The 20,445-nt window shown below is 29.5% G+C and overlaps 1 protein-coding gene across 2 annotated transcripts in view; it reads left to right on the top strand.

Moving 5' to 3' along the window:
* The window catches only part of LOC135963046 (calcium/calmodulin-dependent protein kinase kinase 2), a 74,608-nt gene extending 62,033 nt beyond the window's left edge, over window positions 1-12,575 (top strand). For both annotated transcript variants that reach the window (XM_065514828.1, XM_065514834.1), the window contains 3 exons: window positions 6,861-7,094; window positions 12,017-12,306; window positions 12,382-12,575. In XM_065514828.1, coding sequence (XP_065370900.1) covers window positions 6,861-7,094; window positions 12,017-12,306; window positions 12,382-12,460 — 603 coding nt within the window. In that variant the 3' untranslated portion in view covers window positions 12,461-12,575. The remainder of the gene's footprint in view (window positions 1-6,860; window positions 7,095-12,016; window positions 12,307-12,381) is intronic.
* Window positions 12,576-20,445: the final 7,870 nt, after the last annotated feature.

The raw sequence follows: 20,445 nt of genomic DNA on the forward strand, positions 1-20,445 counted from the left end.
TCCCCTGGATAAATAAGCTGTAGCAAACGCTCGATTTCCATCGCAAAATCTTGTAGCGTCTCATTGGCATTCTGCACTCTACCACGCAATTCCATTCGGTATAATTCTTTTTTATGTTCACCACCGTACTTACGTTTTAGCGCCTCCATTATGTCATCATAACAATTTCTGTTGCTTGCTGGCACGCTTTCAAGAACTACTGCGGCATTCCCTTTTAAGGCCAATATCAATTCTATAGCTTTTTCTTCATTGTTCCACATGTTTCTAATGGCAACTGTATCAAACTGGAATTTGAACACATTAAATGGTGTGGTGCCATCAAAACTAGGGGCCTTTATTCTACTAGAGGATTCTGGAATAATTCGTACCGCTCCTTCTTGATACTGATGACTATTCACTTTTGTTACCAAGTCGGACACCTTTTTGTCAATTTCATCCATTCTGTTGTTAATAACTGCTCCTTCTTGACATTGAACATTATTCACTTTTGTTTCTAAGTCCGAAACCTTTTTATCAATGACATCCACTCTGCAGTTAATAACCTCAGACATTTCCTGAATTTTCTCATCTGTTACTCTAGAAGATTCTTGAAGTTTCGCTTCCATTTCCGCTAAGTGTTTAATAGTTTCTTTGACTTCAGCTTTAACCTCAGAACGAAGTTTCTCATTGTCGGCAAGAAGTTTCTCGTTGTTGACTCTAGAAGTTTCTTGAACTTCATTAAATTTCTCCATCATAGCAGCAAACATTGTGGATAAATCCATGCTGTTCGTTGTTGCACGGGTAGAAACTTCCATTTCTTCTTTATACTCAAATTCGTAGGCTCCGATGTCAATATCTCGCCGCTTGAATTCATCTATGAGCCTCTTCTGCAACTCTGCTTTGTTACCTGCAGTTGGTAGCTCCAACTTACTGAGTTCTTTCTTGAGTTGTTCAACTTTTAGTTCCTCAAACTTCATGCTTATTAATTTGCAATCCCACTTCTGACACCAATTGTTACGCTTTAACCTTTTCAAAACTCTAGTTTATTTCCTTTAAATAAACCGGATACTTTTGATTGCAAATAAAAGCCTTTCAGTAGTTTGAAAATTGTAACAACTCTTTATTTATTTTAAAATGTACAACAACAGAATTAAACAGTCACTCAATGTTTTTTTTTTATACACGTTTATAAATTCTCAGAAATACAGACACAAGTTATAATGTACACGATTCGAAGATGAAAAGTACCACGGTACACCAATGACTCATTTGGTACAATTTTAAAATAATTTTTAGCTTAAGAAATAAATTTTATTTTTTTACGTATTAAAAATTGACTTAGTAAAAAGTTGCATTAACGAATAAAATGTTAATAAGTTTGCTGTTTAAAGTTATAGCAATGTTTGCAAAAGTTGTTGAAATAGGAAAGGAATTACTTCAGTCGATTATTATTTTTACTGTTGATCTATATATAAACGGTTGTCAGATCTTACAATATTTCTGTCAGTGTTAAGAAAATGTATAAAAATTGTGTGAACTTATAATTTCTGTCTTGCAACGTTGTCAGAAAAAGCATTGTCAGTACATTGTAAAACAATAATAATAGCTATGTTCAATAACTAAAAGTTGTTACTAGTTAGTAACAATTGTTACTGGAAAAGCGTTCATTAACTCAAAAACTTGCAAGTAGAGAAAAAATCAAGAGCGTATAAATTTTAGAGAGTGTTCTCTCGTTGCAAACTATTACAAGTTCTATTTTGAACTCGTAATAGTTAGCAGCTTATATTTTATATGTTTTGTGTTATTGTTTATTTATTTAAAATTTTATTTTTGTGGTGAAAAAATGTCAAAATAAAAGAATTTTCAATAAAATTGAAGAAAATGTGAGTATTTATACATTTTAAAAGGCATAAAATAAGGAAATTTTGTGTATAAAACAATTGTTGCTGGAAAAGCGTTCATTTACTTTTTACTATTTTTGAGAATTTAAGAGAGTAATTTTGTAAATTTTGATTTTATTCTCTCGTTGCAAGTATTTACTGGGAAAGTAAATGAACAGACCTAATGTCAGGCATCTGAAACATAATATTTATCAATGGAAACAGTATACAGTCACTCACATTAAAACTCGGGCAGACGCATAATAAAACTTCTACTCACAATATATTTGTGTTGATGAAAGAAAATATGTTTTTTTTTCTTATAAAATGTACACGATGGCTTAACTTAAATAAGGTCACTTTTCAGTCTCACATATAAATTCGGGTACTACATAAAAATCAACAATATTTGAATACAACGACAAGTTAGTTGTTGCTCCACCTTTTTGATTTTCAACAGTTTGTAACCGACTCGGCATCGATTCTACTATTTTTTTGCAAACATCAGGGCTTATTTTATTCCACTCTTCCTGCGGAGCAATTTTCAAGAGTTGAATTGATGTACACTGCCTGTCCTGCATCCGGCGACCTAGTTCGTCCCACAAATGTTCAATAACATTGAGGTCGGTACTTTGTGCAGGAGTTTTGATTACCTTCGGACAGTTATACACGTAATTGTGAAATGTACACGTAATTGTCGTTCTAATAAGATATAAAAGACAAAAATTGGTTGAAAAATTTTAAAGTTATTAAAAAATCGCTTCATTGTGACCTGAAATCACATACCATTAATTCGTTGTATATTTACTCTTATTGTCAGATACTGTCTCTCATTCTATACTCTGTCGTTGGTTGTTATTGTTCTTCATTCACACTCATTATTTTGTAAATAAATACCCAACGATCTGAAGTAACTGTTGTGCTGGTGAATGTCTTGAGTAGCATATGAATGTGCTTGTGCAGCCCTTTAATATATACCCTTCTCACGAAGGTATAGGGTATAAAAACAACAACGCCAAACGAAACAAAACACCAAAAACCAAATACGCAAAGTAATGAAACCAACACACATCCAAACATACGTTTTGTTGCTTTTTTGTCAAATCATGCAATAAATAGTCTTTTTTGACGAAATTTTGCAGAGGTTGTCTAGGATTTTTGCTCATATCTCCGTTATTTATTATTTGATTATTATTATTGAAGATTTGGATTCCGGAGATATCTGGGGTCTTCAGAAAATTGATTTCAACAGACAGACAGACGGACATGGCTTAATCGACTCCGCTATCTATAAGGATCCAGAATATATATACTTTATAGGGTCGGAAAATTATATTGTGGAAATTAGAAACGGAATGACAAACATACATATATACCCTTCTCACGAAGGTGAAGGGTATAAAAAGTGAAATAGTACTAAACAAGGTATACCAAGTAGTCCGACCCTTTGACAGCAGTACCTAACTCTAGACATGTGTTAGTGAAAAAGTACCTAACTCTAAACATGTGTTAGTAACAAAAATTTACATGTGTTGGTGACTTTTTAATTTTCACCAGACACACAGAGTTTTATAAAAATGTTTAAATTTTAATTTATTTAAATTTTGTTCTATGTATTTTCAATACCAAAAATTTAAAATCTGTTATATATGTAATTGAAATTTACTATAAATAAAATTAAGTGTCAAAAATTAATAAAAAATTATTTTTTTCATTTGAACACGCTAATTTTGTGTTTCGGAAATAAAAGTATTTTAAAAATTTGACAAATATTGTGTGGAGGTGTAACAAAGCTGTTCGGTATATATTTAGTCGGAAATCAAAGTTAAAATTTCTAGTATATTGAAGTGTTCAATTCTCTCACAAGGGTGTTGAATTCACACCCTATATGTGATAGAGTAATTTAAAAAATAGAGAGTCGGACTACTTGCTATACTTTGCAGCGTTGCCACTCATAAAATATTTTTCCTACCAAATTTCAGATTAAAAACTACCAAAACCAACCAAATTTTAAATATTTCTGAAATGCTATTTGGATTCCTTTCAAAATCAAATAGTTAAATTAAAATTATATTATTGCTGCTATAGCATTACCCTGAGGATGAATATTATTTAATTACACTACAATCATAAATATTTCACATCTAAAAATTGTGTGTGAATCGTTTTATAATTGACCATAAGCCCCATATAAGGCCCATTTCTAAAACTTATTTTAACTAGCATAAAACTCCTAAAAGTGTTGGTATCCCGACAAAATTCAACATAAATAAGTTTCATGGCGATCGATACATAATTGGTCATAGCTGCCCACTTCTGAAAATCACTCACGAAAATAAATTATTGAAATTTTAAAAGAAAAATGTTTTTGCTCAATACTTATTACTTCTTTTAACATTACTACACACAATTTAAATAATATGTGTTATAATTTTGAAATATTTAAAATGTGTAAATTAAATGTATAATACGTTAAAAGTTTTAGTATTGCAAGGCCTTTGGCATTTTATGAACTGAACACTACTAAATACGTACACATTTACTTCACTAAACTAAAAATTTAAGATAATTCTGTCTTCATATTTTATAAATAATTTTATTATTTTGGATTAACATAGTTTTTTTTGTTAAGTTTTTTGTTAATTTGTTCTTAAAAATACGTATTCAAAAAACCTACCAAAATGCGACAAAAATCGGAACAAACCAACCAAACTACCAAAAGTCAATTTGTTAACTTAAAACTACCAATTTTGGTCCAATTGGACCAAAGCGGCAACGCTGATACTTTGGTACAAAACTTGTTGTTTGTCAATTCACAATCGGTGTCGTAGCCATAGAGAACATTTAGTGCCGTTTTCGGATATCGGTTATATGATAATGCCGTATTGATATACTACATACATACATAACACAAATGCTGAAATTAATACAATGAGTGGCGGTGTATGTTTAATAAATAAGTTTGCTTGTTGGTGAAATTATTGCTGTATTTATATTGTCTAATTATAAAAGAATATCTTGTTTGTTATATTTGTGTATACTCGTACACTTCATTTAACACTGTATAGATAATCTACATATTAGAGACCAACCATGTGTTCATCATAAAAGAAAAAAGAGTGTTATAAATAAATAGATATGCATATTCAATCAATTACTCTACACTACGATGGTTTTCATTTTTAAATATCCCTTTTTATTTTCTTGTGCGTTGATGAGAAATAGCAATTCACGCTGTTTTAGGTTAAATATGTACAATAGAGTGGGTCAATTTTTTTCTCGACAAGCGGTTATCAAAATCGTAATCTACGATGAATTCGAAGAAGTTTTGCCGAAGAAACCATGGGACTAAAATCAAAATGGAGCTTCCCATTTTTAACGCGAAACTTTTCCTTTCGTATTTTATATTTTTGTTTAAATATGCTAACATTTTATTGAGCCTTTTAAGAAACTTGACTATGATGTTTGGGCTTAAATTGAAATAGTAAGCATTTATCTCGTAAATTAGCAAAAGTTTCCTTAAATTTTTAAAGATGTTAAAATTAATAAATACCTATAAGATGATTAAATAAAAATTCTTTAAATTTTCTAATTGCCAATCTGTCTAAAGTAATTGTAGACAATTGTTGTTATATCTATTTCATAAATACGCTTTATGACAATTTTATAACCAATAGCATATATCAAATAATATACAATACTCCTCTAAGCCAACAACTTCCAGCAAATAGCACTTGACCACGTTAAATCGTTCAGTGGATTTAGTTGAAACAAAAAAAAATAAGAAATACGTATTCGTACGTATTTTCTCAACTTAATTAATAAACTACTAAATAAATACAAGTGTTTACGAGTAGATTTTTTAATAAGAAATAAAAACCAACTAAACTTTTGTCAGTTCAATTAACTGTCGTTAAATATTATGACTGACTGACAGCTACGTCGAGCGCTTTAACATTCATTCGTTTCTATTTACTCTCTCCATAACCATAAACCATAATGTAGAGAAAAACACCCAGAGGTTGCTGCCTACCAAGTTGATCTCTTCAACATCCTACTACACAGTGGCTTGCTGTGTTTCTGCGTATGTTTAATACAATAAATTATTAAATTGTTAGTAACACAAACTAAATGATAAACTTAAAAAGTTAATAACAAATATCAATTATTTTTTCTAACATGTTATTTAGCTAACAAACGTACCGATCTATTACAGTTTTGTTAGATCATGGATAATTGCATTGAATGTGTGTGTTTTACGGGATTGTTAGGGATGGAGAAAAGATTTTGGGACATTTTAGAAGATTTTCTTATATAGTGTAGACTTTTGGCTTAACCAAAATAGAGTACAGTGGAGTCGGGAGAGAGTGAACTAATTAATGCAAGGCCTGCTCACTTTATCCAATAAATTCACTTTATCGAGACTGAAAAAATTATAAAAAATTCATAAAATTTTATGTCAAAAATGTACATTTTATTATATTTTTATAAAGAAACACCAATTTGACACCCCAATTGGGGTTCTTGAGACTCCGCCCACCTTAGTGTTGAAAGTCCAAATTCAAAACGTAAGCCTAGCAACACCTCCTCTATAGTCGTGGGAAATTTTTCATTTCCGCCACTGTGACCCAAAATATCGGTTTTAGGTTCTCCCACAACCACAATATGAGATTTTGTAACCATCCTCGGGTGTAGTTTATTGATAATCTCCTCCATTTGCAAAGATTCATCTTTTTTGCCATTCTTAAACATACTTAGAATTCATCGTAGATTACGATTTTGATAACCGCTTGTTGCATTTTTTTGGCTCCATACAAATTGACCCACTCTAATGTACAAGCAAATTAACAAACGAACTCGTATTCTTTCCAAAAAAAATTAAATACAATTTCGTAAAATACTCATTTGGATAATTTAATGTTTTTATTGTTATTGTTACATTCATTCATACATATTTATTAAGTATTCATTGTTAGTTATATTATTGATTATCATTTACAGAATATCTATTGTGGTAAAGCTGCTGATATATGGGCATTGGGTGCAACACTGTATGCATTAGTTTATGGCAATGTCCCCTTTGTAGCCTCTTCCGTTCCAGCATTATATGAGAAAATAAAAAATCAAGAACTATCGTTTTCTGAAAATCCAAAAACTTCTGTTGAGCTCAGAGACTGCATTCAGTGTATGTTAAAGAAGGATCCAGCGGATCGTATAACTTTGCCACAATTAAAGGTAAGTTGAAACACTTGTAACGTATACGGAATGAAATTGCAACAAAACATGTATTCATATGTATGTATGTATTCATATACTTTTGTGGTACTTATGAAGAAATTTATATACAGGTGTTGAAAATATCGATGTTTGCACTTTTCTGAGCTCCTATTTGAGTTTCATGGTCTTATTTTTTTGATTTTTATTTTTAATAATCTACAAAAACTCTTCTATTTAAAAAGGTCGAAAAACGTTCAAATTATTTTTAATTTAAAAAAATATGGACATTTTTTCACTTTAGAAAGTCCGGAATTTCAAGGGTGTTGGAAACACCATAATCATCTGTGCGTGACAGTTGGATGATGGAACAGTTAAGAAGAACTTTCTTTTTAAAAATAATCCCTGATGTTTCTTTTTATCAAATGATTATTTTTGTCTACACATTTCATAATATATTAATTAGAATTGATGATCAAAGCCAGATTTTCAAATGGTGTTTTAAAGTATTAAGGTAAAACATAACGTAATTCAAAATAAGTCCTAAAACACTAATAGCTCATATACTTTTTCTTTCGGGCGTTGTCAAGCAGTATTCGAGTTTATGTTATTAAAATGGACCCTACTAGGTTAGACCTATTGGATAGTAATGCAGACACAATTTTTCAACAAGATCGGTCAAGAACTCTCTGAGTTAGAGGTGGTAAAAATTTGACATTTTGGCAAAATATGTATTTCGTCTCATCCATCGCGACGGCTCAATTTTTAATATTGCAGGTTCTATACGCGACAGTTTATGAAATTTTCGCGACTTTAATCTATTTTTTTATATGATTACAATGCCTATTACCATAAAAGGGAAATCCACGTCTTTTGGTATATAACCTTTTTGGATGATTTTGATCTTCAATTTTGTCAATTTATTCATGTCATTTGCTGTGTAAATATAGCTCTTAACCCTCCATTAGTCGCAATCATTTTCAATTGAGACTAGTCGCAATGTATAAAATTGATATCAACAAAAGAAAGGTGCGTTTGCATTGGCGTAGATAGGGGGGTGCAGGGGTGGTCAAAACCACCCCAGACTCGCATCTGCCCACCCCAGATAAAAATTTGGAAAGTCGCAGAAAGATTTTTTTGGATTTGTAGATTGTTCCGTTATGAGATTCCTGTGCCCTAGAACATTAATAATGGGGTTTTTGGAACCCAAAGAGTTAAAAAATATTCCAATGCCAATCGTACAACGGAGCACATGTAATGTTTGGTTTTTACAAGCTAAAATAAAGGAGTCAAATCTGCAAGCCATTTTGGTTCATTGTTTATCCGACAGGCTAAACTTAGTTATTGTGGATTCTAGTTCACACATATCATCAGCGCAAACATTCTTAGCATAGAGGCTTTATGCATTCACTTTTCGAAACCAGAAAATAATAATGATTTAAAAAGCCTAAGCCAAGCTCTTCAAATTAAACAGTATTAAATTTCAACAAACATGCGTGTGCATTTGCTGCAATACCCTTCTGCCGAAACATTGTCAAAACAATAGTTGGACATCGGAAATGGAAAAATACCAATTGATCCCCCACAAATGAGATTTCCTTCCCAAAATTCTGCCAAATTCAAATGAATATTCAAGCCGTTGTTGACAATGTATTCCCAAGTCTTACAACCAACTACAAAAATTCGGATTGGCTGTGGGAACATGCAATTTTGGCACCAACAAATTATTATGGTAACAAGTTCAATGAACAAATACAATTGAAACTGCCTGGCGAAACAATAAAATACAAATCGATTGACACAGTATTGAACGATGAACAAGCCGTCAAGTATCCTACTGAATTTTTGAATTCATTGGAACCAGCCAGATACATGTGGCGGCACATGTATTAACATTGAAGGTTGGATCACCGACTTTATCCGACACTGTATATTAAAATCGAGATACAATATAAATCAGATGTTTTCTAAGGGCCAGCAACGTGGACCGGGTTTCTTATAAAATTATTTCATATTTCTTATTTTACTACGATATGGGTAGCGAAGCTCACTGGGTTAAGCTAGTGGTTTTATAAATATGGCGTCTTACAGATTGCAATATGGAAATTTAAGACATCATAATATCTTGAAAGATAGTGATAGAATAAATAAAAAATCTATTTTTCGATCTCCCTAACGTATTCCTGGTACATCACAAAATTATGAACTAAAGCTTACTATATGTATCTACTTTTTGTGTAGGATCGAATGGTAAAGTATGATTTCAAATCACTGGTTTTAGCAGCAGAAGGAGTTGGAATTTTAAGAAAATAATTACAACTTAGTGATCAGTGATGCGAAAACCTTCTTAAAAGGTATGATAACACAAAAACCAAATTAATTGTTTTTGAAATTAAGCCTTACATCTGTATACTAGGGTGGTCCTTAATAAACGAAAGTTGGATTTTTACCAGTCGCACCCCCTAGTTTGGTGAACATTGGTCCTCTGAAGTTTTGAGATGCATTTACAAGTGGAAAAAAATGCAATTTTTTCAGTTTTTGTAAAAATTTTGCCATTAAAAAATTACTTTTGCAATTTTATTTAAAAGAATAGAAATGTGTACGTAATTATCGTTCTAATGAGATATAACAAACAGAAATTGGTCAAAAATGTTAAAGTTGTTAAAAATTCCCCAGGCCATTGACGTGTCTCTGGCCACTAGAACAAGAAATGTAGAAACAAAATTAACGTATTTTGAGAAATATTAAAATAAAAACTAATTTTTACTTAAAGTATATCCATATTTACTTACTTTAAAAATTTGAAAATGGAGTTTTGAAACTGCCGGTAAAAAATTTTTATTTTTTTGGTCATACCTGTGAATAGGTTAACGGTATCCTACGAAGACAGAAACTCACATACAAGTAAATATGGATATACTTTAAGTAAAAAATAGCTTTTATTTTAATATTTCTCAAAATATGTTAATTTTGTTTCTACACTTCTTGTTCTAGTGACCAGAGACACGTATGGCCTGAGGAATTTTTAATAAATTTAAAATTTTTTGACCAATTTATGTTTTTTATGTCTCATTAGAACGACAATTACGTACACATTTCTATTCTTTTAAATTAAATTTCAAAATTAATTTTTTAATTGCAAAATGTTTACAAAAACTGAGAAAAATGCATTTTTCCCCTTGTAAATGCATCTCAAAACTTCAGAGGGCTTGCAAAACTTCTTAACCCCAACCGATTTACCTAAAATTTTTTTCAGGATGATTTTTTTTACTAATGTTCACCAAACTTATGGGTGAGAATGGCCAAAATCCAAATTTCGTTTATTAAGGGCCACCCTAATATACATATGACGAGCCGCAGAACAAAAGGTACTTTTTTACTCATTAAAAATTTTTGAGAAATTGGGTTTTATTTATTTCGCAATTTAAAAAACAACATGAACCTGGAAATGGTAACAAGTTTCTTACTTATAAATAGATACATCTAACTGTCATAAGCAGGGCAACCAAAAATATGCTCTAAAAAAAGTGTTTTATGCGCATAAAATATGCACTTAAAAACCAAAAATATGCTGTTAAAATATAAAAAATATGCACTTAAAAATAGTTGATTTTGCTTTGATTTCAAAGTTTTATTAAAAAAATAAATAATAGGTTAATGAAATATTGAGCTCATAAATTCAAATTGGTTATTAAAGAATTAAATTTCGATTTTAAAATAGTTTGACTCAATTCATTTTATTATTACAATAAATAACTATGTGTTTACTTAAGTTTTAAAATTTTCAAACTAAGCAAAGTTTCATAGACAATCTTAATCAATTAAATTTTAAACTGCCTAATACTTCAAACTGTTTTAGTAATTTACTTTCTGATTTCATGTGTCCCAATGTTTGTAGGATCAGTAGAGAGAGGATGTTCTGTATACATATCTCTAACTGTTTCTATTCTATATGGAGCTTTAAAACCCATTTGTTTATTATATCAATTATGTTTCAAAAACTAAATTATGTGTAATTTTTTGGTAAAAAATTGCAATAGATTTTGGAGCGTTCATGCATGTAGATTAACATCTAAATAAATTTGGCTTACAAAATTTAAATTAAATTATCAAAAAGCCTTACAATGCTGCGATTAAAAAAACATTTTTGTTGCAGGACTCAAAATACCATGTCATTTTCTATGTTTCTTCCTTTCTTATCCATTAAGTAGCTTAGGCTAATTATATTGGACTTTAACAAAATACTTAGTACAATATAAAAATGAAAAATTGCAATAGAATTAAGAAAACAAAATAATGAAAAAAAATAAAATATGCAACAAAAACATGCAGTTATGAGTTAAATATTCACAAATATGCTATAAAAAGCAAAATATGCTAAAATATTCTTTAAAGAGCAAAATATGCAAAAATATGCACTAACAAATCGATGCCAAAATTCTTAAAATTGTCTGAAACGGATAAATAACTAACTCATATGTTTATACGACGCACAGCAAAAAATATGATATTGCATATTTTTGGTTACCCTGGTCATAAGTCACCACATTAAATGTTAAAGATGTTTGATATAAAACCATTTTAATATCGGTAAAAAAAATTAAACAAAATTTTGCTAACTTGATTGTTTCTAGAAGATTTCAACCCAAAAATTATAAAAATACCAAAAAACCAATTTTTGAAAAAATGCGAAAAAGTTCTGCTGCTCCTCATATGTATGTACATTAGTCAGTAAGGAACATTGTTCCTTAAAAATATTATATATAATTATGCTATTATTTTGCGTTGAAATAGTACAACCAAAATTTCATTGTTGAACTGTGAAGTCTCTCATTTTAGATTTGACATATTATGATGTTATGATTATATATTATGAGGAGCCCAGATTGTTTAAATTGGAAATTTATATATATATATTTTAATAACTTGTTTAAAACTTTTAGGAACACGCTTGGGTAACTGCGAGTGATTTACATCCATTGCCCAGTGAGGAGGAAAACTGTCGGCTGGTTCAAGTCAGTGATGATGACATTAATTCCGTTGTGCGCAGCATTCCCAAGTTGGATACATTGATTTTAATTAAAACAATGCTAAAACAACATTCCTTTGGCAATCCATTTTCACGTGGCATATCTGGTCGAGCCCCTCAACGTGGTGGTTCCCGCTTAGAAAGATTCATACGTGCGGGTCGTTCTAATTCAGCACCTGGATCCTATAATATGATTGTTGATAGGTATGTTTCGTTTTGTAAAATATTAAAATGAAAATTCATTTTAAATTGTTTTGTTTTTTTTTTTAATTTTTCCAGGCAACTATCTAGTGATAATATACTTCCAGCTCTTTGTGAGCATTCTCCTTCAAATTGCACAAATGAGGAATCTCAGTAAAAGCTAAACATAAATTTATTACACAAAAATAGAGACACACATTAAAGTTATAAACGATATATTATAATTATAATAATTAAACAAATGCACAAATACTAATTATAAAAGCAAATAACTTGGGATCTGCTCTAAATTCTTCATTAATTAATACATAATATTAATAATACATAAATTATGTGTTACAAACACTATAAAATATGTATTACATTCAGTTAAAATTATACAATACTCGTATATATTACCATATTTTTTTAACCAATATCTTTTATCTTTAGCAGGGATGATTTAAAAATTATGTTCTAATAGGTGTATTTTCCAGACATTTTAAATTATTCCGAAAACCAATTTTTACCTCAAACGTAGCGAAGGGCCGATATGCCGATTATTACAGCAAAAATTATATATTTGATCATAATTTTTATTTATTTTGTTTTTGGTTTTGTTTTTCCCGAATTCTGCATAATCCAATTTTAGGTACGGCCAAACTATGAGAGTCTTATGTCCTTAAAATATTAAAACAAAGAATAACAAGAAGGGATTTTTCTACAACAACAATAACTTCTCTCTCTTTTCACATACAAGTAGTATGTGAATTCAACACACTTGAGAGAGAGATTTATCTTAAAAACTTTTTATTGAAAATTGCAATTCTAACACACACTTTCACAATCACATACAATTTTTTAATTTTTTTTACACACATTTAAACCATTAAATTAACCGAAACATATGTATTTTACACAAACGAAAAATATATTTTTTTATTTTTTTTGACATTCAATTTTTGGGTGTTGAAGTTAAAACTGACAAAAAACACATTTGTAAAATTTCGTACTGAAAATTAATACAAAATTCAAATAAGTTTAATTTTTGCACAAATTATTGAATAAAAAGATGAAAATTCTATTTATAAAACTTTTACAGGTCAAATATAAAATAAATAATTTGAGAATTGTTCGATTTTTTAAATTTAATTGAGGAGTGTGTTGAAAGTGGTTTAATCAGCAATACATACATATAAACAATATGTTACCACTACATTCATAGTGTTAGGTTTCTTTTGACAGCGTTTCACTTCTTGTTATTATTCTTTGTATTAAAACTTGTTTAAAATATTCAAAATAGAGTTTTTAACCCTCCGTTAGTCGCAATCATTTTCAATCGAGACTACTCGCAATGTATCAAATTGATATCAATAAAAAAAGGTGCGTTTTAAAATAATCTCTTCACTTTTTATAGCGAATGAGCGTTTTGAGTGGACGTTTTACATGTATTTTGTTTTTGTTACAATAACAAAACACATGTTAAATTTCCACTCAAAGTACTCGTTCACTATAGAAAAACAGCACATTAATTTGAGAATAGAATGACGTTATCCAACAATAACAAAAACTCAAATGTATTCGAATAATTACGGATAACTATGATTAATAAATTAATTTGAATTTTGATTTTTTAAATTTTAATATTTTTGTTCTGTACACAAAATTCAAATAATTTATACATATGAAATTATTCACATTTTGAACAATCAAAATTATGTAACTAGTTTTATGCATAATCGAATAGATGATTAATCAGAAATCCCAAAAAATGTAGTTTTGTCAAAATATTTCTAAAAGCATGTAAACATTTTTCCTATATTTCTTATCCAAGACTTTTGGATCCAATTTTTTCCATTCGTATCTCGTTTTTAAACTCTATTGAACATATGCATAATTTATATTAATTTTTTACAATTTTTAAATTTAAAATCCAATATTCTCACAAATATACAATATATAAAATTGATTATTGCTAAATAATATATAGTATGAATATTAATATACAATATCCCTTATGTGTGTGACAGGGTAGCCGGGTAACTTTTTGAAATGTAATTGCAATTTTCTCTGTATGTAGAATTCCTAGGCGCTTGAAACTTTCTGAGAACTCATATCTTTTTGTTGTATTTATTTTTTATAATGGACAATTTTCTGTCTCGACTTGGGAGGGAGTGGTAAATCATTTTACATTTTACAACCTTAACAGGGTGACATGGCACCCGGGTACCACATACAAAATATAAGGAAAATATTACTCATACGCTCACAAAACAATATTGAGTAGTCTTTCTACTTGCTGAATTTATTTGGGTACTGTGTATATAAATGAGAATACCCATTTATTGAGATGACTTTAAACCCATGGTAGGCGTTCATATTGTTCAGGTTACGATGATTTTCGTCAAACAACCCGAATGTGAACAAAAGAGCGTAATAGAGCGTAAAAATACACACAATTCATTCAGTTTCTTGATGTTGTTGTGGATATTTAATTTTTTACCCAAAAGAACACACAAATTAAATGCCTCTTTTTGCCTACCAATGCTTTAAACCAAACTAAAACATTTTTCTTGCATTTAATAATATGGAGCATTCACATATATTGCGCAATAATATGAAACGTCATTTGTTATATGTGTGGGTACCCGGGAACCCTGTCACCCTGTTAAAGGTGTTTTTTTGTCACACACATAAGTATATCGAGGGAGGTATCATATATTAGTTGAATAAAATACTTGCTAGGACTGTTATTTATTTGGGGTATTCACACTGTCTGCTATTTGGTCATATTGTCATAATGTCCTAATATATTATGATAGTTTAATAAAATGTTTGTTGTGTCACGACTCGGCAGCTAGGCTTAACCGACTCTTAGGCATTCGGCGCTGGTTGGTTACGATAACACAGTAAACATAGCATACAGAGTAGTATTATTTTAGTACATTTTTTGCATAAAAAACAATAAAAACCATTGTGAAATATTAGGACAATATGACATGATAAGAGACCTTGTGAATTGACCATATGTTTATTGTTTTGTCATAAAATAATACTTTTTTTGTTTAAAACACAACAACAACTGTTATAATATATTAGGACATTATGACAATATGACTAATAGCAGACCGTGTGAATACCCCAATTATATTTTTAATTTGTATTAGTTTAACAGAATAAATAGTTACAAACTTCAAATTCTTTATAAATATGTATGTATCTGGAAACCATTCATGCCATTGGACCTAAACCATAACGAATTTGGCATCAAAATTCCATATTCGAGAAATCAATAGATAGCTCTTAATAAATACAATCCCTCGATATTTATATGTACATATATAATTTAGCAAATAAAAAAGAAACAATTTTTTTAAATAAAATAATACATTGTAATACACTCTTATTATTAGCTTCACCTATGAAAAGTTGTATCGATTTTTTTGTGAAAAAAATCGTAGAAAAAAATTTGTCTTTTATAAAAAGCAAGTTTTTAGTTGTTTTTTTTAACTAATTATAATTTATTGCGTCAGTGCTTTAACTAGATTTAAATACACATGAAAAAGAATTAAATAAAACAATTCAATGCTTTTATTTTTAAATATATATGTATATTTTTAATTCTTTCGTTGTTGTTTATTATTATATACTATGGCTTTAATACCATTTACAAAACATTATTTAGCAATTAAGTACATACGTAATAATATACTTAGTTACTTACAAAATATTAACATACAAGTAAAAAAAAAGATATAAAAAAATAATATACATATTTAATGTACTCTAAAAATTGATATCGGACCATTTGTCTGAATTGTGAGATTATTCAATCGTTTACCAAATTTATTGTAAAATGAGAATAAAAAGAAATATGTAGATATCATACCATTTGTCTGAATAATAATTTAAAAGAAATCTTTTACCAAATTTATTGCAAAATGAGAATAAAAACAAGTAAGAGTGCTATATTCGGCTATGCCGAATCTTATATACCCTTCACCTTTGTTGTGGATGCATTATTATTTTTTATAATTAGTATATATGTATGTACATTGCCCACTTTCAGCGTACAGCATCCTAAATTTATCAAGAACACAAAAAACAACAACAACGCCAAACGAAACAAAACACCAAAAGAAAAAACAAAATACGCAAGGCAATGAAACCAACACACATCCAAACACACGTTTAATTGTATAAAAAACAACAACAACGCCAAAAGAAACAAAATACGCAAAGCATGCACATTCAAACATACGATTTGTTGATTTTTTGTCAAAAAAACCAACACACAACCAAACAAAAGTTTAGTTGTATAAAAAACAACAACAACGCCAAAAGAAACAAAACACAAAAAAAAAACAAAATACGCAAAGCATGCACATTCAAACATACGATTTGTTGTTTTTTTGTCAAAAAAACCAACACACAACCAAACTAAACTTTAGTTGTATAAAAACCAACAACAACGCCAAAAGAAACAAAACACAAAAAAAAACAAAATACACAAAGCTTGCACATCCAAGCATACGTTTTGTTGTTTTTTTGTCAAAGCATGCAATACATTGTGTTTTTTGATGAAATTTTCAGAGGTTGTCTCGGATTTTTGCTCATATCTCCGTTATTTATGGACGGATTTTGCTGATTTTAAATAGCAAAATTCTCGAAAGTATGTCTGACAGAATTGTTGAAGATTTGGATCCCGGAGATATCTGGGGCCTTCAGAAAATTGATTTCAACAGACAGACAGACGGACAGACAGACAGACAGACAGACAGACAGACAGACGGACATGGCTTAATCGACTCCGCTATCTATAAGGATCCAGAATATATATACTTTATAGGGTCGGAAATGAAAAATGTAGAAATTACAAACGGAATGACAAACTTATATATACCCTTCTCACGAAGCTGAAGGGTATAAAAATAAATACATACATACATAATTATACATACATGCATACAAAAAGTGTTTCACATCCCATCCCGAACTAGTGATTTTAGCAGGTCTAAAGTAGAGATGAGCGATCCCGTGATTTTTGAAGAACGTCGATCTCAGTGAACGTGATTTATAAATCACTGGTCTTTTAAACAGTGACCGTGATCAAGTTTTGTCTATGTTAAGCAAAGTAACAATTATTATAAGAAGAATATATTATGTATAATTTTCATTCGTATTTGCTGATTTAAAAACGTCTGTTAAAAAAATAGGAAAATAACAAAATTAAGCAAATGCAACAAAATTTTAACAGAACTAAAGGTAGGTTCACACATGACAAATATTTGACGAAAAAGACGTAACCACTAAAAAAATACATTTGAAGTCTTTTATTTATTTGAAAAACTTTTTTTACTTAGGATGATGCAAAACAAAAAATTTAGTTTTATTTTATTTGAAGCTGTTTGATCTTACAAAACACTTGTAAGAGTAAACATGTCAAACAAATTCGTGTTGAAAAAAGTGGTGCAAATATTGGTAATAGTAGTTAAGATTATATTTTATACACTGTGTTGAAGATACGGCTATGGAGCGGATTTTCATGCATTTATGTATAAATAAAATTATGCGCCTAAAAATAGGCAGTAAATGTTGTTACAAGTGAATGTTGAATAATATTACGGAACGACACACAGTGGGGGATCTGAGAAAAAAAGTAGAAATAAATCTGTAACTTCTAAACGAATAGATCGATTTTAATAAAAATTCCCATGGCTATAGCGGAGGTGTCGATAAGTTTAAGTTTTGAATTTGGGCTTATAACACCAAGGGGGCGCCGAGCCACAATGCACCTCGGAATGATGCCAAATTTTTGTTTGCGTCCGATTTGAAAGATTTTTATATATGTGGAATCTACTAGATAAGATCTACAAAAAACATTGCTTTAGTCATATATTATCTCTTATAGTTTACGAGTTATTCGAATTTGAAAAGTAAAATTTTATGTTTTTTACCTACCTTGGTCTGCTTTTTTGCTAATAACGGATCCAATTCTATCCCGATTTTCTTGAAGTATCTTTTTTTGAATTAACAAATTTTTTAATAATAGTCAAAAGTTATGTGTATTCAAACTTAAAAAAATAAAAAAGACCACGTATTAGTGCGTGGTCCAGAGCCTTCCGAAGTAGACCTATTTTTTATGTAAATTTCAACTTTAGACAACATGTTCTCTAATCGCATAGCTGCTTTCAATAAATTAAGACCTGCTTTGTATGTCCCAATATGTTTTTCAATATTGTGCAAAGGGATTTCATAGCCCCGAACTTGGTGCCTTCAATAGATCCAAAAATCAAAAAAATCCCAATTTTGAGATTTTTGAAAAGTTTTTTGGGAATTGTGGGATTGTCATTAACAATTCACAAATATCATTTTCACTTTTGGATGAGATATAAATGACAAAATTTGGTTAAAAAATTTTAAAGTTATTACAAATTCGCCAGACCATTAACGTGTTTCAGGCCACTTGAACAAAAAATGTATGAACAAAAATTAACATATTTCGAGAAAAATTAAAATAAAAGCTAATTTTTATTTAAAATATATCCGTATTTACTTGTGCATGAGTTTTTGTCACCGTAGGATACCGTTAACATATTCGCAGGTATGGCCTTTTTAAAATTTTTAAAAATTTTGTTAAACAAATTTCAGAATTTTTTTTAAGAGAATTGTTCTTCTTTTAAATTATTTGAAAAAAAAATTATTTTTTTGAGCTAATACCATTTTTCAGAAACTTCTCGATATTTTTTGTATTATTTTATCAAGAAAACAGTATCAACTTAAAATAAAACCAAATTTAAAGAAAATAATTTGATTATTTTTAAATGAAAATAATAACATTTTTATTTATGAATATTTTTTAATGAAATTTTACGGTAATATAGTATATAGTATATAATATATAAAGTGGAAAAATAAAAACAAGTTTTTAAATTTGTAATCCGGCAATTCCCAAAGAAGTGTGAAAAATAAAAAAAAATGGGATTTTTTATTTTTTTGGATATAATATCCATACCAGGGGCGCGGTTATCGGAACCCTTTACAAAATAATTAAGAAAATATTTGGCCATCTAAAATTGATTACTATATTTTGATATCGATTTGGGAATTTTTGTCCTTTGAATTGAATTTTACATAAAAAATATTTTTTGGGAATAATTTCTTCTTGCAATTCATGTTTTCTTACTAATTTTTGCATTCTGAACATGAATTTTTCATTTTTCAATCATTTATCAAAATAGCGAATGCCGATTCTGAATTGAATTACCATGAAAATATTTTACCTTTCTGTTTCTGAAAAATATAATGTCCAAGATATAAAAATAAATGGTTAAAGTTGGAGTTTGCTTAAAATAGTGTCTACTTTTAAAGTGTCGTCTATTATTTTACGATAATTTACACCAATCAAACTCCAAAAAATTTAAAAAAAGAAAAAAAATATTTTTTCTATAGATTTTTGTATTTTTACTAGGCCAAGTACTCTACATTGTGAATACCGCTATTATTTATTGTTAATTGTTATTTTTATACCCTTCACCATGAGTGAAGGGTATAAAAATAACAATTAACAATTTGTCATTCCGTTTGTAATTTCTACATTTTTCATTTGCGACCCCATAAAGTATATATATTCTGGATCGTTATAGATAGCGGAGTCGATATAGCCATGTCCGTCTGTGTGTTGAAATCAACTTTCCAAATCCCCTAAATAACTCACAAATATGATTGATACATCAAAATCTCCGGAATTCTTCCAGCTCGGTTGCTATTTAAAATCGAGAAAATTGGTCCACAAATGGCCGAGATATAAGCAAAAAACCCATGTATTTTGTTAGTATTTCATGAAATCATGTACATATATAATAGCCCAGTCGGACTTTGAGTTAACTTAAAACTAACTAATGGTCAATCAGAAATGAGTCACAGGTGACTAAAAAACTAGCTCATTTCTCTTGTAAATCCCTATTCAGTTTTTCCATGTAGTATCATCACAGCGAGTCAGTACTCACTCACTATGCATAAGTTTCAGCTAACCACAAGCTAACTCATTATGAGTTAGCTTGTGGCACATAAAGTATGAGGGCACTATAAGTTAGCTATGAACTGACTAATTAATGATTAGCTTTTACAAGTTAACTTATAGTTAATTTAAATAAGTCATTC

Source organism: Calliphora vicina, chromosome 1, assembly GCF_958450345.1.
Source record: "Calliphora vicina chromosome 1, idCalVici1.1, whole genome shotgun sequence".
Classification (NCBI taxonomy): domain Eukaryota; kingdom Metazoa; phylum Arthropoda; class Insecta; order Diptera; family Calliphoridae; genus Calliphora; species Calliphora vicina.